The sequence below is a fragment of the Dipodomys ordii genome, unplaced genomic scaffold, assembly GCF_000151885.1.
Source record: "Dipodomys ordii isolate 6190 unplaced genomic scaffold, Dord_2.0 Scaffold50, whole genome shotgun sequence".
NCBI lineage: Eukaryota > Metazoa > Chordata > Mammalia > Rodentia > Heteromyidae > Dipodomys > Dipodomys ordii.
In genome coordinates, this window is record NW_012267266.1 from 2,547,273 (window position 1) to 2,571,121 (window position 23,849).

General features: G+C 40.4%; 2 protein-coding genes across 2 annotated transcripts in view; both read right to left on the bottom strand.

Moving 5' to 3' along the window:
- Positions 1-1,502, bottom strand: part of LOC105988624 (protocadherin beta-3-like) — a 22,034-nt gene extending 20,532 nt beyond the window's left edge. The window contains exon 1 of the mRNA XM_013020294.1: positions 3-1,502. Coding sequence (XP_012875748.1) covers positions 3-1,502 — 1,500 coding nt within the window. The remainder of the gene's footprint in view (positions 1-2) is intronic.
- A 4,688-nt stretch (positions 1,503-6,190) lies between these two features.
- On the bottom strand, positions 6,191-8,590 carry LOC105988662 (protocadherin beta-2-like). Its single transcript, XM_013020328.1, has one exon. The coding sequence runs from the start codon at positions 8,588-8,590 to the stop codon at positions 6,191-6,193; it is 2,400 nt and encodes a 799-aa protein (XP_012875782.1).
- Positions 8,591-23,849: the final 15,259 nt, after the last annotated feature.

Consider the following 23,849-nt stretch of genomic DNA (forward strand, 5'->3'; position numbering starts at 1 on the left):
GCCGCGTCGGCGCCGGGCTGCGGGCCGGGCAGCAGCGAGTAGGTCAGCTGGGCGTTGCTGCCCGAGTCTCTGTCTGTGGCGCTGATGGTGCCAATGTGCAGGGCGGGGCTGTTGTTCTCGCGGACCCACAGGGTGTAGGACGACTGCGTGAATTCGGGGGCGTTGTCGTTCATGTCGGACACCTGCAGGGTGAAGGTGTGCTGGGTTTGCAGCCTGGGAGTTCCCAAGTCGGTGACGGTGATGGTGATGTTGTACTCAGCAGTGCTTTCTCTGTCCAGTGGGCTCTCAGTCACTAAGGTGTAAAAGTTCTGTACAGAGGGTTTCAGGACAAAAGGGAGATCATTCTGGATGGAACACTTAATTTTTCCATTGTCTCCCGAGTCTAGATCTGAAACGCTGAAAATCGCTACCACAGTCTCTGCCAAATTCTCTGAAATAGGACTGTTAACTGACGACATGGTTAATTCTGGTGGGTTGTCATTAACATCAATCACATCAACTATGACTGTACATTTTCCTGAAAGGCCTCCTCCGTCCTTGGCCTCTATATCTATTTCGTAAGTACTAATTGTTTCATAATCCAGACATTTAACTAGTTGCATATCACCAGTAATTGGATTTAGTTGAAAAGTTTTGAGAATTTCTTCTGAAGCGTGAAAAAAGGCATATGAAACCTCCCCATAATTTCCTGTGTCTAAATCAGAAGCAGAGACTGTAGTAATGACAGAGTTGACAGGAGTGTTTTCTGGAATCTGAACCTGGTGGAGTGACTGTGCAAATTCGGGGGCGTTGTCGTTGATGTCTAAGACTAAGATGTAGATCTGGGCCGTCCCGAACCTTGGAGGAGAGCCGCCATCCAGCGCTGTGAGGACTAAAGTAAGCTCTGGCTGGTCCTCCCGATCTAGCGCTTTGTCCAGTACTAGCTCCGGATATTTCCTTCCGTCCCTGCGACGCTGTGTGACGACATGGAAGTGGGAATTGGGAGCCAGGGTGTAGTCTTGGAGACTGTTTCTTCCCACATCCAGGTCCTCAGCATTTCCCAAAGGAATTGCTGTTCCTGGTGGGGCGCTTTCTAGGATTTTCACCTGCATTTCGTTCTCAAAGAATACTGGCGAATGATCATTAATATCTATGACTTGGAGCTCATTTGTAATCAACTGAAAAGGGTTTTGCAGTAACACCTGAAACGGCAGTATACATGGCTCCGTGGAACCGCAAAGCTCCTCTCGGTCTAACTGCTCATTCAGGAGCAAATCACCGGTCTGATAATTGAGCTGAAAATGCTGTTTGTTCCCTTTGGATGCAACTTGGGCCACCCTTGTGGCCAATTCGTCCACCCTCAGCCCCACATCCTTTGCTAGATTGGTTATTAAAAAGCCCCTCTCACTTTCCTCAGTCACAAAATAGCGTTTCAATTCTGACCCAGCCAAGGACCCACCAAGAAAAATAAAGAGAAGCAGGACTTGCCTTTGTTTAAGAAAGCGCTCCCCTCCAGCCTCCATTTTACTTCCTGCCTTCTTCTTCCAGAAGGAACCGTCGCTAAATCCAGCCTCAGAGGTGTTGGGAAAAGCGTTTTATACCTCAGCTTGTGCCGATGGCTTAGCAAAATAATGTTTTCCAGAGGCTCAGATAAGCTGGTTGATCCTTCTGCCCAGGTTCACACTCCCGGCTTTCTCCGACTGGATTGGTGCGTCAGAGGAAGACAGTGTAATTCTCCTTTTTTAGTCAACAGCGCCACCATGCGTTCATTGGCAGTTTAAAATTTTTTAGAGAAAGTAATTTTGTTCATTGTCGTTATCAAACCCAGTTGACTATTGGAGGAACTTCTGGTGTCACATAAGTAAGCGCAACTTATGGAAAATAACTCCTCTAAATGAAGATGGAATCCCTGAAAGAGCCCTGATTTACATGATTTTGTAAGAGTCTATACATGCTGATAATGCTACTACCTTTCATCTATATTTATTATACATAAATGTAAAAGGCTTTGTTTTAAATGATGCCATACTTAACTATCCTATGTGTGATTTAATTTTCCATTTTGTTTAATAAATACGAGTTGCTTTTTTTTTTTTGGTCGTGGGGCTTGAACTCTGGGCCTGGGCGCTGTCCCTAAGCTCTTCAGCTCAAGGTTAGCACTCTATCACTTGAGCCACAGTGCCACTTCAGGCTTTTTCTGCTTATGTGGTACTGAGGAATCGAACCCATGGCCTCATAAATGCAAGGCAAGCCCTCTGCCACTGAGCCACCTTCCCAGCCATAAGTTGCATTTATAATAATAAAAACACTATGAGAAAGCAAGTTGGGAAAGAAATTATGGCAGATTGTTTCACAGTCCATCTAGAGGGTAGCAAATGCCCAATTGCTTACACTTTTTCATTTCTAAGAAACACTTTAGAGCCAGGCACCAATGGCTCACTCCTATAATCTTACTTGGGAAGCTGATATCTAAGAATTGTGATTCACAGGCAACTAGGGCAGGAAGTCCACAAGAATCTTATCTCCAACTAACCATCCAAAAGCCAGAGGTGGAGCTCTGACTCAAATTTACAGTACTAACCTTGAGCATAAAAGCTCAAGAACAGTGACCAGGATCTGGAGATCAAGTCTCAAAACTAGTGGGCATGCACACATACATGCATACGAGAAACACTTTAGAGGGCCTTTTCCTCTCCTTATTAAACAGTAATATTACAACTAGCTATTCTGCATAGGTTATTATTGAATTTGTAGAAAACTAGGCATAGGGCAGAAAGAGCCAATGTCTAAAATCATATACTATCTTACATCAAAGGAGATATATGTACTTTAAACAAATGTTCAAAAGTATGAAAGCTTTATAGAGGAGATAAAATGAATGCACTGAAAGCATGCATGAGGGAGGCCTTAACTTAATGAGGATTGCTAAGAAGACTTCACTAAAGTTCCACCATTTAATCTGGGTCCTGAAGGATGATTAGTGTATCAGCTGACTACAAAGAATGTGAAGGTCCTGGAAGAACAAAGTACAACCATTTTGGGTAATAAGAAAGCAGAGAATACCCAGAACCTTATTTTCAAGAGTAAGTGAAAAGGGTGAAGAGGTAAAGTCAGTCCAAATAATGGGCACATGCACTTTATTTTAAGAACAAAAAGAGACATCTGTAAGGAAGACAAATGAAACAACACAAATATATGTGTTCAATATAACTTCATTTGTATTTCTACACAATTATCAGGAATGCTATGTACTAGCTCATCTATTGACTTTACTTCTGATGCTGAAGATACTGAAAATAATTCCAATTATCCTTCTATAACTTTATGTTATTTTATTGGACTATAACTGCAAGGTATTGAAATAGCTATTGTCATGGGAGCAGGATTGTGACCTAAGATCCTAGAGGGAATTAGTGGCTAAAGACTTCCAATGCCAAGGTAGAACTCAGTGTCACTGGAGATCTCAAAATGAGATCTCCAAATTATAATTTTAATAATATAGGTCAAACGTGAAAATAATATAAAAAGTAAAGATAGGCTGAATAACAAAATAATTAAAATTCATGTAAGAGGTTGATCAGAAATTAAACTGTAAGAAAAGAAATTTTCATGTGTCATTTATTTTTAAATTATAAAACTGAATGTCCCAATTTCTCCATCTATAAACCAGTGGATAGGGCTGGGAAGGTGGCTCAGTGGTAGAGCGCTTGCCTTGCATGAATGAGGCCCTGGGTTCCATTCCTCAGCACCACATAAGCAAAAAGAAAAAAGCCAGAAGTGGCACTGTGGCTCAAGTGGTAGAGTGCTAGTCTTGAGCTGAAGAGCTGAGGGACAGCGCCCAGGCCCAGAGTTCAGACCCAACAACCAAAAACCCCCCAAAAAAAAACTAGTGGATAGGAAAAGAGATTCAAAAGGCAATAAGTAGATGAGCTGGGAAGGTGGCTCAGTGGTAGAGCGCTTGCCTTGCATGCATGAGGCCCTGGGTTCCATTCCTCAGCACCACATAAGCAGAAAAAGCTGGAAGTGGCTCTATGGCTCAAGTGGTAGAGCATTAGCCTTGAGCTGATGAGCTGAGGGACAGCACCCAGGCCCAGAGTTCAGGCCCAACAACCAACAAAAAGAAACAGAAAAAAAGAAAATAAAAGCAATAAGAGGAAAAACAATGGGGACTGATAACTGGATAATTTTGTTTTGTTTTGGTTTGTTTTGGTTTTTTTTTTGTCCATTGTGGGGCTTGAATTCTGGCCCTGGGCACTGTCCCTGAGCTCTTCAGCTCAAGGCAAGTGCTCTATCGCTTAAGCCTCAGTGCCACTTCCGGTTTTCTAGTGGTTTATTAGAGATAAGAGTCTCAGGGACTTTCCTGCCTGGGCTGGCTTTGAACCATGATCCTCAGATCTCAGCCTCCTGAGTAGCTAGGATTACAGGCGTGAGCCACCTGCACCTGGCTCTGGATAATGTTTAAATAACACTTATTTAAACAGTTCAATTATAACAAAATGACACAATTCATTGTGTATCACAAAGCATTTAATTCCAGCAAATTTTGTTCATTAACTATTTTAGCATATTTAAGTATTAATGCATACCAAGTGAAATAACTACTTTTCAATCATTCAGAAATTTTAAGTAGAACCTAAAATGCCTTAGTGACTATGTTAATCATGCAATAAATGTGGAGATATTCATAAACATAATGCAAACACTTTTTATAAAGCATCGAAAAGTCTAGAGAACTGAAGGAGGTATAGATAAATAGACAGACAGACAGACAGACAGACAGACAGACAGACAGATAGACAGACAGACAGACAGACAGATAGATAGATAGATAGATAGATAGATAGATAGATAGATAGCTATCTCGCGTGTGAGTAGAGTGAGTGAGTGAGTGCATCTATCTACACTCTAACACAGGCTGATTTCTTATTGAATCCTAAATGCTTCCAGAAATTCTTGAAAAGAACAAAAGTTTCTTAAGTTGGTAAAGAATAAACACATATTACATGTATTTTTTTAACTTTTGTGGAGGGAGTCAGAATTAGTAAAAGGTTTCTAATAATTCAAATGGATATTTAAAAAGAGGACTGGATTAATCAGAGTTCTTTTTGTTTGTTTGTTTGTTGCTGCAGTTGTTTTGCATTACTTAAACTTTCACAGAGCATGCCTCAGACCAATATCCTTGTAACTATGCCTAGGTATAGCCAAGATGACAGGTATGTGACTCCAAGACAAACTTAAAAAAATAATGAGATGGAGATCTCAATAACTTTTTGTTCGAGCTGACCTTAAACTTCAGTTCCTCCAGACTCTACCTGAGTTATTAGAATGATAAGAATGAGCAACTGTGCTCTGAGTTACTAGAATGATAAGAATAAGCAACTGTGTCCACTTCACTTTTTTTTTTTTACAAAAACGGACATTCATAAAGTGAATAGTCTGTGGATTCAAACAATTAGGCTCCTCAAAGCTTCTAAAGAAGTAATAACTTTTACATGTTGTCATTTAAGATATGCTTTTAGATAAATACAATAAAGGTGTTATGTTATTCATGATTATACCCCTGTAAACAGTTACAGAGAACAATGCGAAGACACACAGCCTAAAGTGATAAAACAAAAATATTCTGGGCTTCAAAATTTCAACCCATGTACTGCAATAATGTTGTTGTTTTTTAAAATATAAGCCTTTGAACTTACCAAGGAACTGGGAAGTTGACTTTCAGAAAAGCCTCTCTAACTAAAAATGAAAGAGTTCCAGAAGTACAAAATTTACATTCATACTTTAAATATAACTAGGTTGCCATACTAATCAAAATCAAAATACAACCAAATTCATATTCATTGAACTACAAAAGCCATACATTTAGAAATACTAAGTAACGAGAAGAATTAGAATAAGATGCTTTCAAATAAGTATGAGCAAAACAGTAAACGAGAAAGAGAGAGAGAGAATCCAAAGCTATTACTAAAACAGATTTTCATCATAAATTCTTTTGCACCCTGAGAAAGGATGGAGATGCTTGGAGTCAAGAAGTTGACTTCACTGGTGCCAGGTCCTCTCATCAGGTACACCTCACAGGTAGTGTGGGCCAGAGTCCTTGTGGGCAACGTCCACTTATTTCTGAGTGCAAAATTTTCTATAACACATTAAAAATCCCTGTCTGGGTTGGATCCCAAATAGAAAGAATACTTTATCATAGCCAGACAGACCTCTATTGGAATCCAAAGCTATTTCGGACTACAATATTTTCTCCCATTTCTTCACCAGAGCCCTGGGGCTGGAGATTGGGGATGATAGGCTTCAGGAATTTGAACTCATTAGTGCCAGCACCTCCCTGCAGACACACCTCATACTGGTAGCTGTGGGCCAGGGTCCCCGTGCCACTCACATCCAGCAGGTGTCCAGGCAAGGGGCCATCGGGCAGCGCGCAGCCGGCCAGCGAGCGCGCCCTGCTCCTCCTGCACAGCCTGGCGGCCACGAAGAGCAGCAGAGACAAGAGGAAGAGAGAAGACACGGCCGCCAGCGCGATGACCAAGTAGGCAGTGAGGCGGTCGGGCTGCGCGCGCTCGGGCGCCGCCGCGTCGGGCAGCGGCAGGTAGGGCTGCGAGAAGCCATCCACCAGCAGCACGTGCAGCGTGACGCTGGCCGAGCGCGGCGGCTCGCCATTGTCCTTGACCAGCAGCAGCAGCCTGTGCTTGGGCGCGTCGCGCTCGCTCAGCAGCCTGGCGGTGCGCACCTCGCCATTGTGCGGCCACACGCTGAACAGCCCGGGCTCCGTGGCCTTGAGCAGCTGGAACGACAGCCAGGCGTTCTGGCCCGAGTCGCGGTCCACCGCCACCACCTTGCTCACCAGGTAGCCCGGCTCGGCCGCCCTGGGCAGCAGCTCGGTGCAGGGCGCAGACGCGTTCTGCAGCGGGTACAGCACGAAGGGCGAGTTGTCGTTGGCGTCCAGCACCTGCACGCGCACCAGCGCCTGGCTGCTGAGCGGGGGCGAGCCGCGGTCGGCGGCGCGCACGCGCACCTCGAACGCCTGCAGGGCCTCATAGTCCAGCGCCCTCAGGGCGAACAGCTGCCCGCTGTCCGCGTTGATGGACACCAGCGCCGCCGCCGCGTCGGCGCCGGGCTGCGGGCCGGGCAGCAGCGAGTAGGTCAGCTGGGCGTTGCTGCCCGAGTCTCTGTCTGTGGCGCTGATGGTGCCAATGTGCAGGGCGGGGCTGTTGTTCTCGCGGACCCACAGGGTGTAGGACGACTGCGTGAATTCGGGGGCGTTGTCGTTCACGTCAGACACCTGCAGGGTGAAGGTGTGCTGGGTTTGCAGCCTGGGAGTTCCCAAGTCGGTTACAGTGATGGTGATATTGTACTCAGAGTTGGTCTCTCGGTCCAGCGCTGAGTTTGTCACAATTGTGTAAAAATTTTCAACTGAGGGTTTGAGAAGAAAGGGAAGATCTTCTGGGATGGAGCACATCATCCTTCCATTATCTCCTGAGTCAGGATCTGAAACACTGAATACAGCAATTACAGTTTCCATCAGGTTTTCTGGGATCTGATTGGTAAGTGAGGACATGCTCAGTTCAGGAGGATTGTCATTCAGATCCATCACTTGGACAAGCACCACACAACTTCCAGTAAGCCCTCCACCGTCTATTGCCTGAATATTTACGGTGTACATCTGAATGGATTCAAAATCCAATTTCTGTGCTAAAAGGAGTTCTCCCGATTTTGTATTTATCTGAAATGTTTTTCGGATATCTTCAGAAGCTTGAGAAAACATGTATGTTATTTCTCCATTAATACCAATGTCCAAATCCCTAGCAGAGACCGTGGCAACCTGAAATCCAACAGGGCTGTTCTCTGGGACCTGTAACTCATAGAGAAGCTTTGTAAACTCGGGGGCGTTGTCATTGATATCCACAACTTCAATACGGACCAGGGCAGTGCAGGACCTGGGTGGGTTCCCACCGTCCAAGGCAGTCAGGAGTAGCCTGATCTCAGGCTCTTCCTCCCGATCCAGAGCTTTCTCCAGCACCAGCTGTGGTAATATGCCATCAGGGCTGTCTTGTAATTTCAGATGGAAATAGAAATTGGGGCTGAGTGTATAATTTTGGAGACTGTTGCTTCCTACATCCAAATCCTGGGCACGTTCTATTAGGAAAGTAGTTCCAGGAGCAGTGTTTTCTGGAATTTTCAAAATTATTTCGTTGTCTAAGAAAACAGGGGAATGATCATTTATGTCCTTAATCCATAACTCGCCTAGGAAAAACTGCAGAGGATTTTCCAGTAACACCTGGAAAGGTAGTACACAGGGCTCGGTTCGACCACAGAGCTCCTCCCGGTCCAGTTTCTCATTTAACAACAAATCCCCAGTTTGCCTATCCAAATGCAAATGCAGTTTTTTCCCTTTAGATACCAGCTGGACACCCCTGGAAGCTAGCTCCTCTACCTCCAGCCCCAGATCCTTTAACAAATTGGCCACAAAGGAGCCACTCTCTGTTTCCTCAGCCACTGAGTAGTGTGTAGGTTCAGAACCAGCTTGAGCTATGCCCAGCAAAACAAAGAATATTAGGACTTGCCTTTGTTTCAGAAAGAGCTCCTTTCTCTCTCTGGCCTCCATCACCTTCTGGTGTATCTGCAGACTCGCTCCAGCTCTGTCTCCCATTACCGCTGACAGTAAATCCCAGTGTCTTACAGACAGTCCAGCAGCCTGATTTCCCAGAGTGACCGCCCTAGAAAGCCTCTTCTTCCTGCTGGCTTCTTCAGCTGAGTAACAACCTAATACCTTCAGCTGATTGCTTTGCTTATTCTACTTCTAAGTCTGCAGCGCCACCCTGCGTCTTTTCCTAGTGTTTGTTTTCTAACAGAAAATCATGTTACTTTGTTTTTGACTGATAGTAATCTAAGTTGAATATTTTTTAAGTAGTATCAAAATGTATGGAAATCGTATGTGTATGTTAAGGGCTTTTCATTGCACCCCTAACATAAGAAGTGCAATGCTCTACTTCAGGTTCATCACAAATCCAAGCATCTCTTTTCAAACTATGATAATCAAGAAACTGGAAGGGTATGACCTCAGGGACAAAGCGTATGACCATGGGACAAAAAGAAAGCTTTGACTAGGCAGTTCCCAGATTTGTTCAGAATTTGGACATGTGTGCAACTTGATCATGGTTTTGGTTACAGAAATGATACTCAAGGAAAAACAATTCAAATGAGAATGCTTCTGTGCGCTTATATTTCCCTGAATTCTGAAGTGACTATCCCACTGAGTGGAGGTAATTCCTTCTTATGTCAATACTTTTATATTTTCTTCTCTAAAGGATAGGGTTTTTTTTGTGCCAGTTCTAGAGCTTGAACTCAAGGCCTGGGCACTGTCTCTGTGCTTCTTTTATTCAAGGCTAGCTAGCAGTCTACCTCTTGAGCCATAGCTCCACTTCTGGCTTTTTTGATAGTTTAGTGGAGATAAGAGTGTCACAGACATTACTGCCTGAGCTGGCTTCAAATGATGATCCTCAGATCTCAGTCTCCTGAATAGCTAGGATTATAGACCCTGGATAGGATAGTATAATTTTAATTATAACTTCAATTTAATGATGACATCTGAAAAACTTAAAAATGTCATGATACCAAATACTCCATAATGCTTCTAATTTCCCCAATTATCTTTCAAATTTTCTTTCTAGAGATTGTGTATTAAATCTGATTCTAAACAAGATATAATTTATTGCAGTTTTTAAGTTCTTTCTTTTGATATCTTAAAAGGTATTTCTAATAAATAAATCTAAAGCCACAGAAATATATGGATGAAACTTAAATGCATATTGCTTAGTGGGAGAAAAAACCCAATGATGAGAAATTCTGGAAAAGGTGATTTTAAAGAGATAGAAGTTCAGAGATTGCAGAGGGACAATGAGGGTGAATGAAGAGGTGAAACTTTATGGCAGTTTTATGTTATGTTACTATAATGTTATATTCTTGGATTCAAGAGCTCACACATTTGTCAAACCTAGATAACTATGTAAAACAAAGAGTGACTACTAAACTGTGCACTTTAGTTAATTGTATTGATGTTGTTTCATCACTTGTAACAACTATATCAAACTAATCTAGGATATTAGTAAGGAAACTGCAAGTGAGAGGGAGAGTGTATGTGGAGTCTATTATTTGCTCAATTTTCTGTAAAGTTTAAGATTCCTTATGAATAGTCTATTCATTTAAAAATATTTTTATAGGGGCTGGGAAGGTGGCTCAGTGGTAAAGTGCTTGCCTCGCATGCATGAGGCCCTGGATTCCATTGCTCAACACCACACATAAACAAAAAAGGCTGGAAGTGGTACTGTGGCTCAAGTGGTAGAGCTCTAGCCTTGAGCTGAAGAGCTGAGTGACAGAACCCAGGCCCAGAGTTCAAGCCCCATGACTAACCAAAAAAATTGACAAAGAAACATTTCAAATACAAGTAAAAAGTGAAAGAATTGTACAACAATGCAACTTATCCAAAGTAGATGGTAATTTATGTAGATAATAATTTATATTTGCTTGTCCAGTCAAAATAACTTGAAAACATTATACTTTACCTCTGAATATGAGAGAGCAATATATATATTCCTTTTTCAGGAATCCCTTATGCTTAAAACTGGCTTAAGCATGCCAAGTTAAAGCACTCTTGCAAGAAAAGGGGTGACACTGTCCAAAAATAAATGTACTCTTTACCTGACTTATGTAAGTGCAACCCCTCTGTACATCACTTTTATAATAACAACAAAAATTTAAATAAAAGGTACTCTAGTAGATGACTATATCATTATAATAACTATAATTTTCTACTAATAATAAAATTGAAATTTCATACTGTAAAAGAAAATATGGCAGTTTGTTAGTAACTAAATATAACATAAAATTAGTAAATAGAAATAGATATACAGGGGCTGAGAAGGTGGCTCAGTGGTAGAGCACTTGCCTTACATGCATGAGGCCCTGGGTTTGATTCCTCAGCACCACATAAGCAAAAAGAAAAAAGCTGGAAGTGGTGCTGTGGCTCAAGTGGTAGAGTGCTAGCTTTGAGCTGAAGAGCTGAGGGATAGCGCCCAGGCCCAGAGTTCAGGCCCCACAACCGGACCCCCCACACACACCAAAAAAATAGAAATACAAAAGATTTCGGAATGGCAAACAATGTTTGGAAAGGAAGAAAATGCAGAATCTAATGACAAAATACAAAACAACTCAAATACACTAAAGAAAAAGAAGAAAATATTTCTGAAAAAGGAGACATGGAATTGGGATTCAAGGAATCCATGTGAAAACTGTTCTGTCTATATTCAAGTCCTGCCATTTGTATGAATTTCCATTCAAATGAAAGTGCTTTACTGTGTTTTTTGTATCATTCGTAGGTGAAGGAATATCTGGGAAGTGGTAATTTATGCTTGTAAGTTTGAACTCAGCTTAAGGAAATGCAAGCCATTTTTCTTTAGCAACTGAAATACAATACCAATGTTTCACTGGGTTTTCCCTCTGGGTCCAGTGTCTACTTAGTAGCAAATCCACAGCCCATGACTTTAAAGTGCTATAATATACTGTAGATATGCTACTTGCCTTCTCACTCTCTGTCCCTTTACTTGCCTATCATCAAGCACCAAACTTCTGATGTAACAATAGCAGAACCTCTTCAACAGAATTCTGCCGCACAATATCCTGAATGGGACATGTTGACTAAAACAGAATCAGACTTTATCTTAGATTGAGCTTTAAGTATTTCTTTAAATATGTTCCAGCAAATAGAACTCCATGCAAAGTCTGATCACACAAATCTGTTACTTAATCCTCAAGAACCTCAGATTTCTGATACAATAGTCACAGACAGGCAATGTAATATGGAACATACAGTACTGTATTTGCAGTTAATACCAGGGCCTACAGTGTTGTCATACAGCCTTTTTATATGTTTTACATTTTCCAGAAAAAATAAATTTGAAAGGAAGAGATAACATTGATCAAGACACATTGTATTTATTAACTGATTTGAACTTAAATGCCTTTGTAAAGCTACTTAAATTAATTCAAAAAATTGTGAAAGGCAAATTCAAGACAAATTTGATATAGTATATTTATTATTCATTATATTTAATAAGCTGTATCATTTTCTGACTATTAAATATCAACAAAATCTAATTTGAAGCCTGTTTTGTATCATTTTAATGTTTCTATACTGTATTTGAGAATATTAAATATTGACACAAATAAAATAAAGGTAAGATTTTTCCTGTTGATCCATCTTATATGAAATTTCCTTTTATTCTGTGCCAGTCCTGAGGTTTGAACTCAGGGCCTGAACACGGTTCCTAAGGGCTTTTTGTTTTTTTGTTTTGTTTTGTTTTGTACTTTTGGAGGGGGGTCCAGTCATGGGCCTGAACTCTGGGTCTGGGCGCTATCCCTCAGCTCTTCAGCTCAAGGCTAGCACTCTACCACTTGAGCCACAGCGCCACTTCTGACTTTTTTTTCTGTTTATGTGGTGCTGAGGAATAGAACCCAGGGCCTCATGCATGCAAGGCAAGAACTCTACCACTGAGCCACCTTCCCAGCCCTTGGTTTTTTGTTTTGTTTGTTTTTTCTCAGAGCTAGCACTCTGCCACTTGAGCCACAACTCCACTTCCAGAATTTGGGTGGTTAATTGGAGGTAAGAATCTCACAGCTTTTCCTTCTCTGAATGGCTTCAAAGTACAGTCCTCAGATCTCAGCCTCCTTAGTAGCTAGGATTAGAGGTATGAGCCACTGGTGCCCAGATACAACATTTCCTTTTGAAGTACCAAGTTGACGGTATATTTATTGGAAAAATTATTTTTGACATTTAATGAATAAGAAAATTCAATGGAAATTGACAAATACAAATTTGGTAAATAATCCACATCATTGGAGTTATGACTTAATAATGAAAGAGACACATAGAGGATCTTTGTTGTTCCGCAGTCCAGGGTGGCTCCAAATTCCTGATTCTCCTGAAGTGCTCACCCAAGTCATAGGATTACAGGCATGCATCACTATGCCTGGCATTATGTTTTCCTTATAGTTTTATATTTGCAGTTGAATTTGTTACCAATGTCATCAAAATCATCTAATGAATTAAATTCAAAATGAAAAGTAATATCAATCAAGTAAGTAGTAAAGATCTGCTGAAAAATAATACTGATAGTCACAACTTACTTGTCTCCATTTATGAAATATCAAGAAAAGCAAAAGGTGCTCTCAACATAAACAGCTTGGCCCTCTATGACATGTTATGACAGCTACCATTTTGGAGATAATCATCCTTGTCAAGCTGAATGCCAATGGCTCATGCCTGTAATCCTAGCTAATCAGGAGGATGAGATCTGAGGTTGCATTTCAAAGCCAGCCTGGGCAGGAAGGTCCATGAGACTCTCATCTCCAATTAACTTCCAAAAAAATCCAGAAGTGGAACTGTGGCTCTATTTGTAGAGCCCATGAACCTAAGCTCTGAGATCAAGCTCCAAGACTCATGCACTCACAGAGGCATGCATATGCATGCACGTGAATACACACACACACACACACACACACACACACACACACACACACATATCCTTGTCAAACTTCAGAGTATATACTTCTTTTTAAATTGTTTTTGTGTAGTTGATATACAGAGGGATTCGTTACATGTATCAGATATATAAGTACAATTCTTAGTGAACTACTTCCCCCCTTCTGTCGGTCTCTCCCAATCTTCCTTTCCTGTGCCCATCCATAGATATCCAGTTCATTTTCTACAAAGTATCTGGTGAGTATCACTGTTGTATTGTTCATCCTTGTTCCACCTTTTATGTGCCCTCTCTTGCCCTCCCAAAGACAAAGGACATAACAAACAATACAAAAGGAAAAGAGAACAAAAATAACAGTGGCAACTAAAGAGTGAGCCTGTTTCCTTTTTATGGAGCTCATTTCATAGAATATTATTTATATAACCATCTGTCCAGAGCTACTATGCTTGGCCTCCTTTGGCCTCTGTATGTTAATGATTAGAGTCTTCTATAATTTATCATGTCTTGGTTTTCTTTTGATTCTTCAGTGTGTTTACTTGTAGATTTATAGGTACATTCTAGTTACCACAAATGAGGGAACCCATGCAGCCTATGTTTCTTTGGTTCTGGCTTACTTTGCTTAATATAATATATTCCACGTCTTTCCATTTCCTTACAAATAGTACAATATCATTCTTTCTTGAGCCAGCCACTCATCCACTGAGGGACATCTGGGTTGATTCTATATCTTAGCTATGGTAAACAATGCTGCAATAAACATAGTTGTGCTGGTGGCTTTAGTTTGGCCTGGTTTGTGGTCCATTGGATAAATGCTCAGAATTAGAATTACTGGGTCATAGGGAAGCTATATGTTTATTCTCTTAAGGAACCTCCATACTGCTTTCCAGAGTGGTTGAAGAAGTTTACATTTCCACCAACAATGAAATAGGGTTCCCTTTTAGTCACATTCCCACCAGCATGTTATTGTTAGTTTTCCTAATAATGGCCATTCTAACTGGAGTAAGGCAGGATCACAATGTTTTAATTTGCATTTCTTTTATGGCTAGAGATATTGAACACTTCTCCATGTGTCTATTAGCCATTCTTTTCTTCTTCCTCTGAGAAGTCCCTCTTTGGGCCTTTAGCCCATTTGTTGATTGGGTTGTTGTGCTTTTGAGGGGTTTGTTTTTGGGGGGGCGGTTAATTTTTTGAGAGCTCTAAGTATATTTTGGATATGAGGCCCTTATTTGATGTATAGCTAGTGAAGATTTCCTCCCATTCTGTGGTCTTTCTTATCTTGGTTAGCTATGTCCTTTGCTGGGCAGAAACTCTTCAATTTGATATAATCCCATGCATCCAGCCTTTCCTTGATTTGTTGTGATTCTGGATTCTGGACCTTTGTTCAGGAAGTTTGCCCCATGCCTAGAAGGCTTAGGGTTTCCCCTACTCCTTCCTGTAATATTTTCACAGTATCTGCCCTTACATTGAGGTCTTTGATCCATGTAGAGTTGATTCTGTTACAAGGTGATATATGGAAATCAACCTTCAGTTTTCTGCATGTAGATAGTCAATTTTGCCAGCACCATTTGTTGAAGAGGCTTTCTTCCAACATGTGTTTTTGGATCTCTTATCAAATATTAGGTGTCTAAATGTTTGTGGGCTTACTTATGACTCTTCTATTCTGATCCATTGGTCCTCAAGTCTACTCTTGTGACAATACCAAGCTGTTTTTATCCCTATGGCTTTGTAATAAAGTTTCAAGTTGATAGGTATTGCATTGAATTTGTATATTGGTCTGGGCAGAATTACCATTTTCACTATGTTAATTCTTCCTAATCAGAAACATGGGATGTTTTTGCCATTTCCTTAGGTCTGCTTCAATTTCTTTCTTCAGAGTTTTAAAGTTTTTACAATAGAGGTCCTTTACATCTTCGATCAAGTTAATTCCTAAGTAGTTTTTGAGGTTATTACAAATGGAGTCACTTTCCTGATTTCAGCATCACTCTTCACCTTCATTGTTGGCATATAGGAAGGCTGTTGATTTTTATGTGGGCTGATTTGCGGGGGGGGGAGGTCTGGTCGTGGGGTCTGAACTCTAGGCCTGGGCACTGTCCCTCAGCTCTTCAGCTCAAGGCTAGCATTCTACCACTTGAGCCACAGCACCACTTCCAGCTTTTTTCTTTTTGCTTATGTGGTGCTGAGGAATTAAACCCAGGGCCTTATGTATGCAAGGCAAGTGCACTACCACTGCGCTTAGAATCAACCAAAAGCTTAGAATCAACTCAAGTAGCTTGGGTCAGCAAAGAAACATTGTTTTACTTCTTTCCCTATTTGGATACCCTTTATGTTTATCTCTTGTCTTATTGCTCTTGCTAAGAATTCCAGCACTGCATTGAAGAGGAGTGGAGAGAATGGGCATCCTTGTCTTGTTCCTGATTTTAAAGGGAATTGTTTTTTCTCCATTAAGTGTAATGCTGGTCACTGGTTTATCATATACAGCCTTTATTATATTGAGATATGTTCCATGGATTCCTATTTCCTCCAGAGCTTTTATCATAAAGGGCTGTTGAATCTACCTGTTTAAAGTTTGATTGGTGTGGATCTCTCAAGCTAAAGTGTGTGCCAGGACCCTAAATCTGGTCAGAGACACCTAGGGACTTTACCTGTGACAATGCCACATCTTCCCAGAAGTCCAGGATATATGCTTCTTAAAGTCTAAAGTTTGGGGGGTACTTTAAGGAAGGTCACTGATTAGGCAAGCTTTTTTTGCTTAATAATGAGATAACATAGTAGTTTCAAAAGAAACATCTATACCATTAGTGCTGTTATAGGTAATGACCTATACTTGAGAAAAAAGATTGTAATTATAATGACACCTAGGAAAGAGGTTTTCTCTTATTCAAAAGCAATGATGCCTGATGGGAGGGAGGGAATGAGAGGGAAAGATGGAACAGCTTACACTAAACAAAAGGAAAGAAATGTGCATATCACCCAATGTGGAAGAAATAGTTGTATTGTCAAAGCTCATAGAATTCACAAACATTTTAGACCATGATAATGCCTTGTGAAGGTTAAAATGTATCTGTGACTTTAACTAGCACTATTCCAAAATACTGTGAAATTTGTGAAATTTATGTAATCACTTAATCTCAATAAAAAATTATTTTTAAAAAAAACAAGGCTGCCAAGAATAGTGCTCCCTACCTACTGTTAATGACTTTCTAAGACCCTAGTTTTATTGGACATAAAAAGATATCATATATAACTCACTTTTCTCTGTCCTATCGTAGATTAGAAGAATATGGACCAATTTTAACATTCAATGGAAAGAAAATTCTTGAGAGAAGGACCAAATCATTTTTCCTTTTATCCTAGAGTGCTGAGATTATGGGCCATAAAAAGATGAAGTCTGTTTCTGGAAGTTCCAGGAAGAGGCAAGTAAGCATCAACAAGCCCAGTAATATAGAATTGTCATTGAGTCACTGTCACCCAGTGCATTGAGCTTATTAGGCAGGCATTCTAACACTTGGGACACACTCTCAGCCATTATTTGCTTTAGTTATTTAAATAAGGTTTCATAATTTGCCAGGAACTACCTCCATCCTTGTAACTCCCATCTCCATCTTTCAGGTAGCAGGAATTATAGGTATGTATCACCATATCCAATCTGAAAGAGGTTTTGGCAATTATTTCTGCTGGCAATTGTAGCCATATTGCAAGCAATTTTCTTGCAATGGATATTTATGATGCAGATATTAGCAGTACTTAAAAGGTTTCCTCAGGTCTGGGAAGGTGGCTCAGTGATGAGCACCACATAAGCAGAAAAAGCCGGAAGTGGCACTGTGGCTCAAGTGGTAGAGCGCTAGCTTTGAGGGACAGTGCCCAGGCCCAGGGTTCAGGCCCCAGGACCAACAAAAAAAAAGTTCCCTCAGTGTTCTCCAAAAGTTTGATGATTCCAAGAGCCTGAAGAATCCATTTAATTAGTTGAGACTATTCAATTGTTTACTGAGACTAAATCTTCAGAAAAGGCTTTGACCACCAGGTTGCCAAGGAACATGTTTCTCAAGGACTGTCAGACTGTCACAATTTGGACCTAGAAAGTCTCACACTGTTGCTAATACAAATCATTCCTTTTTCTAAGTGTGAAACTTACCTAGGATTGTTCTTCCTCCATCAATTTTTAAAATTGAATGGACAAACATCCCACAGTATTGTGAAAAGTTAAAGTGAAACTTATTGCAGAATCGAAAGATAGAAAAATCACTTTTATCTTGTGCACATCTGTAGTACACATTTGGAAACATTCAGAAGAATGTCTCATTGTGGGTTATAGTTGTAAGCATTATGCCCACCTTTGGTCCTCAGCTACACCCAGATCTGAGCTCCTCCCAGCCCAAGAGTTCCTGCCATACAGCTGGCTGCTCCCTCACTCCACCCAGACCCACCTGAGCTCCCATTTACCTCACTTCCTACCCCCAGACCCTCCTGCTACCTGGTTAGCGAAGGGTGCCATATGCTCCTTCTCCAGGGAAATATGGCTCCTCTAACAAACCTTATGATAATCTTGCTCCTTTGCCTGCCTGCCTCTGCATGGTCTCCTGGGATGGATGTGATGGATCCTTTCAATAGTTACAAATATTCTCTCCAAAAACTTTTGGAGTCACAATGATAGACTCAAAAATGAAGAACTGTCTCAGCAAGCCAAAATTTACTTCTGCAAAAGATTGTGCCATCAGCCAAAAATCTGGCAAGCAAACCGAACAGGCAGGCTCTGCCCCTATTCATCCCTAATTCCCTGCCCCTCTCCTTAGATTGCTTGAGCTCAGGTTCACAATATGTTCATGATTGGGTAGTTTGAATGGGCAGACTGTATTTACATAAGATGACTTTGAAATAAGATTAACAATACACAAGTAATCTCAAAATATACCCACACCTTTCAGCAAAAAATGGGGCTGCAGTTATAGCTTAGTGGTAGAGTGCCTGCCTAACAAGTCCAAGGCCCTGAATTCAAACTGTAGTGCCATTAAAAAAATAAATAATAGAAACAATGCTCTTTCTCAAACAATCTGAGGTGTGTCTTAACTCAATCTAGAAAATAAACCAGTTTAAGACAAAACTTTACATTTCAAAACCCTTCCTTATCCCAACGCAGTTCCTCTTTTCCTTAACAAGAGCCTAGCTGCCAGGCCCAATCAGGAATATTTAAGCAACACACTTTGATAGAAAAGACAGTTTTTCTAACATAGTTAAGTTTCGGGCTCATTTTTTCTCTGAAACAATAAATTTACAGATAAAAACTGGGAGATAAAGGTTCTATAGGCCTTTTCCTATTTGGGAGCAATAGTCTTTTGTAATTTGATTTGACATATTCTTGGCTTTCTTTGGAAAGTACTGTGGTTTTGTCTGTCTTCCTACCCTGTGCGGAGGCTTCCCTCTCTGCTGCAAGTGACAAATCTCTGGTAATCAGTAATAGCTTTCCTTTTCCAGGACCATCTATGCTATATCTAGGAAGATAACACATTACTTGCCTTTTCTGCTAGATTTTCTCACAATTTCCTGTATATCATAACGTGCTGTCTTTAATAAAAGAAGCTTTTTTTTTTGTCAGTTGTGGGTCTTGAACTCTGGGGCTGGGTACTGTCCCCGAGGCTCTTCAGCTCAAGGTGAGTGCTCAACCACTTGAGCCACAGTGGCACTTTCATTTTCTGGTGGTTAATTGGAGATAAGAGTTTCACGGTGAAGGAGGAAATGTAAAAACCTTGGTAGGAAGTAACGCAAAAGACCACGTGGACAGAAGTATAAGGAAAGATTTATTGCCAGCATAGCTGACCAGGGCAAGTTCTCATGAGGAAAGGGAGAAAATGGTGCCATCTGGCTCCTTGGAGAGGCCCCCTTTATACCGGGGGTGGGGGGGTGGCGGAAGTGGGAGGTACCTCACCTACTGTGCCAGCGCAGCCATCAAGGGCAGAGATTAGGTCTGCAAGGTGGGTGTTTCCTTACTCATGGACATTCCTGCCCATGCTGGCTTGGAACCACAATCCTCAGATCTCAGCCTCCTTGCATGATCCACAGGCGCCTGGCTAAAATAAGCTTTTGGAAGTGCTCTAATAACACTAAACTATGTCTAGTCCCCACTCATATGAGGAAAGCAATAAAGCCTAAGCTTGCTAATGTTTTCCAAATCATATTTTTTCTACCTTTTTTCAGTATTAGAGAGTGAATCCAGGGTCATAGGTATACTAGGCACAAACTCTACTAGTTGGCCCACACATACAGCCCTTCTGCCTTTTATGTTGTTTCTCAGATATGGTCTTAATAACTTTGGAAGCTGGTCTCAAACTTGAAATACTCCTGCTACCTAAGTTCCTGGGATTATAGGCATGCACTACACACTAGGCTAGATTTTGTCTTATCTAAATTGGAATCTTCAGCAAACAGAGCTCCTCATCCCAGTTTTATCTTGTAATGCTACCAGGAGTCAGAACTTTTCCCGAAAAAAAACTGTCAAAATCTATTCATATTTACATCTGCTGGCAGATTCTCGGCTATTATTTTTAACTACAACTCTGATTTTTACTTTTGGACTAGTGTCCCAAAGAACCTGCAGCCCTGAATGCAGTTATTACAAACTGTATAAAGGCAAAAAAAAAAAAACCCAAACACATCAAGGCAGATGTCAAATGGTGTGGGGACTAGCAAAGTGTGTTTTACTGAAGCAAAACAAGCTATCTAGGGGGAACGAACAATCAGGGGCAAATCCAGGCCCAGAACAAGGAAGAACAAACAAGGACAACCAAAGGCAAGTATTCTCTGGAGCAAAACTTTCCTGGAGCTAAACAATTCATGACACACCAACAATTCCAAGAATATCACCTCTAGAGTACTTAACATAACACAGCTGCAGTTCAAAGAAAGTCCTATATCACTGCTAGAGTTTTTGAAACTGGGTGAAAATTCTCTATCATCCATTAAGCCAAGATGGCATTACTTAGATCTACTATCCATATATCAACACAATTATATTCCGGCTGTGAAAGGCTTTGGGGACATAGATTTGACTAAAGCTTCTGCCTGTGTTTATAGCCTAGAAGGATATAATACGTAAAGCAACCATTATGGTGATTTTCACAGGCATTATGAGGCATTAAAAAGATATTTAAATAAGAACACAAGTGAAGTGTCAGGAAAGAGCATTAGAGGAAGTAAGGTTCAAACTAAGTTGAATTTTATTTTACAACTTAAATTCAAACCACCAAAATTATTTTCTATTGCAGATGCTTTATAGGGAATATAAATTTTTCTTGAAAGGCAGAAACGTCATTGCCTATGTGGAGTGACATCTTCCCATCAACCAATGAACAGCACGGAGCACTGTAGGAAGTATTGAGGAATGGCAACTAAAAAACTTGGGATGGGGAAAAAAAAAAAACCTGGGACAGGTCCTTTTTCCCAATTTGAATTTAGCTACCCATCTAGTACTCAATTTAAAGAAGAGTACTTCAGCTGGATACGCGCCTGGGTGCTTGACACTCATGGGTGGTTAATTTTGTTTATATTAGCTTTAGAAAACATTTTAAAGGAAGATTCATATATGTCTCTGAACTATTTTCTCATCTGAAAGATGTAATTATGTATGTTATCTACCTCATGAAGCTGTGGGAATGGAAGGAACCAATGTCTAGGAAATGCTCAGTCCAGTGCCTGGAGCATCCTAGTATTAGTTTAATACTATAAAAGGAAGAGGTTATCTATATATTTCTGCAAACATATGTAAATTTACGTGACTCCAACGATAAACTTGCCATCTTCTCATCCACATTCTTATTTATGCTAAAACCTTGAACATTTAAGCATGTGGTAAATCATGAGAATTTCACTTACAGGTTTTACTCTTGTCAAGCAGGACTTATTCTCACATATTTCATCTCCCTCATATCCTTATTCTCTGTTTTCAATGTATTATTTGATTGTATCTTGTGAAGATACCATATTGTCTTTCACTACCAGCTATTTCTATGAGTTCCTTATACATTCAAGTTTCTAGAATTGATTTCACATAGTTACTTTTCAACTCTTTATTCTCTCATTTGTTTACAATTAACACAACAATATTCTTGTCAATATTATTATTCCAGGTATATATTATGAGGTACCGTGTTTACTTTTCATTCATCATCTCATTTGAGCTTTTCATAATTTTAAGCATAGTTTACTATTCCTTTCTAAACACTCCCTTCTTACTCCTGTGACAGCAAATTCTTTGGCATTTTTCTCTCTACCAAGTCTTCTTCAATTCCTTTAGGGACTCTCTATTTACATATTGAAATTTCTCAATTTTTTTGTCTCATAATTAAACATTCTCATTCATGTGTTTTTAGGGTAGTAATTGCTGTGTACTGTTTGTGCTATGATTGCAAGAGCTTACCCTCTCTGACAATAAAACTATTTACTTAAAAGGTATATTATGTATTTTTATTAAAATACTTTATTTCTCCCAGACTCAATTTTTCTTGAGAAATACAGAGATATACTTGAATTTCTTTAAAGTAACAGACTACCTGTCTGGATAAGCATTCTATGAACTACCTAATTCTTTCTTTTGACAGTCCTGGAGCTTGAACTCAGGGCCTGGGCTCTATCCCTGAGTCTCTCTGTGCTCAAGGCCACAGCACCACTTCCAGCTTTTTTCTGTCTATATAGTACTGAGTAACTGAACCCAGGGCTTCATGCATGCTAGGCAAGCACTCTACCACTAAGCCACATTCCCAGCCTGAACTACCTAATTCTTCTAATGTAAATTTATCCTGAATGTCATTTTCATATTGCTTATACACTATCAAGTCTCAGAAACTTCCCTCATTTCTACCATTGACAATGGAATGGTATCAAAAACTTCCCTCATTTCTACCATTGACAATGGAATGGTATCTCAAGGAAATTATGTGACTCAAGTTTCTTAAAGATCTCATTAATGATGGAATCCTTTAAGGATTGATATATACTATTATAACAAGCTTTATAAGAATTGTCACTGTGTGGGTAGGGAAAAGAGAGGCTTTCATCTACAAAGACCAAAAACAAAGATCTCAAAGCTTCTGAGCACTGTAGGCAGAATTATCTTTGATGGTTCTATCTTTCACACTATCCTATCCAATTCATTAGCATATTCTCTCATGACATTATTATGACAAATTATACCACATATTATTTCTATTTGCATTAATTCACAACTCTTGTACAAGACATTTTCATTTGCCCACTGGATTCTTAATAGTCTCTTGTCTTTTTCTTTTTTTTTTTTTAATTTTTTTTTTTGGTTCCGGTCATGGGGCCTGAACTCTGGGCCTGGGCACTGTCCCTCAGCTCTTCAGCTCAAGGCTAGCGCTCTACCACTTGAGCCACAGCGCCACTTCCGGCTTTTTTCTTTTTGCTTATGTGGTGCTGGGGAATCGAACCCAGGGCGTCAGGCATGCAAGGCAAGCGCTCTACCACTGAGCCACCTTCCCAGCCCCTCTCTTGTCTTTTTCATATCCACTCAATCCCCCTGCTCAGATACCTCTCCACTGAACAGAAGTAACCTTGTAAAAACAAAATTAAAACTTTATCACTCTCCTGTTGAAATCCCTGCAATAATTTTTCATTATTTTAATATTAAAATATAAAATCTTCAGTATAAACTAAAATATCTGATATGCCAGTGCCCTTGCCTACTTTCCTAGATTCAGGTTTTTAAGCCAGTCCTGAGGATTCAATTGAGGGCTTAGACACTGTCCTTGAGCTTTTTTTCCTCAAAGACTAATGCTCTACCACTTGAGACACTTCTGGGATTTTTTGGTGGTAAACTGGAGATAATAATCTCACGGATTCTCCTGCTCAGACTGGCTTTGAACCATGGTCCTCAGATCTCAGCCTCCTGAGTAGCTACTAGTACAGGCAAGAGTGACTGGCACCCAGCTAGATTCAGTTTTTAACAACTTTCCTTACTAAATGCCTTCACTTTAACTTTAGTCTCGAGGCCTTTCATGTTATTCCTAGTGTTGATTTTTTTTCATTTGATATTCTGTTTCCTCACATTGATTAGTATATACATTCCTTGATTTTTTGTCTGATTAACATGTGTTCCCCCATTATACTGGTATAATACACACATACACACGCATACACACACATGTTAGTATGTATGTATATGAATAAGTGGATAGTATGCATATCCACAGCTATATGTGTATATGCTTGATAAATTCTCCCCCAGTGAAGGATCTGCCTCTCCCCTCTAGACCCAATATTATTATGTATCTAAAGATGGAATATGAGGGGCTGGGAAGGTGGCTCAGTGGTAGAGCGCTT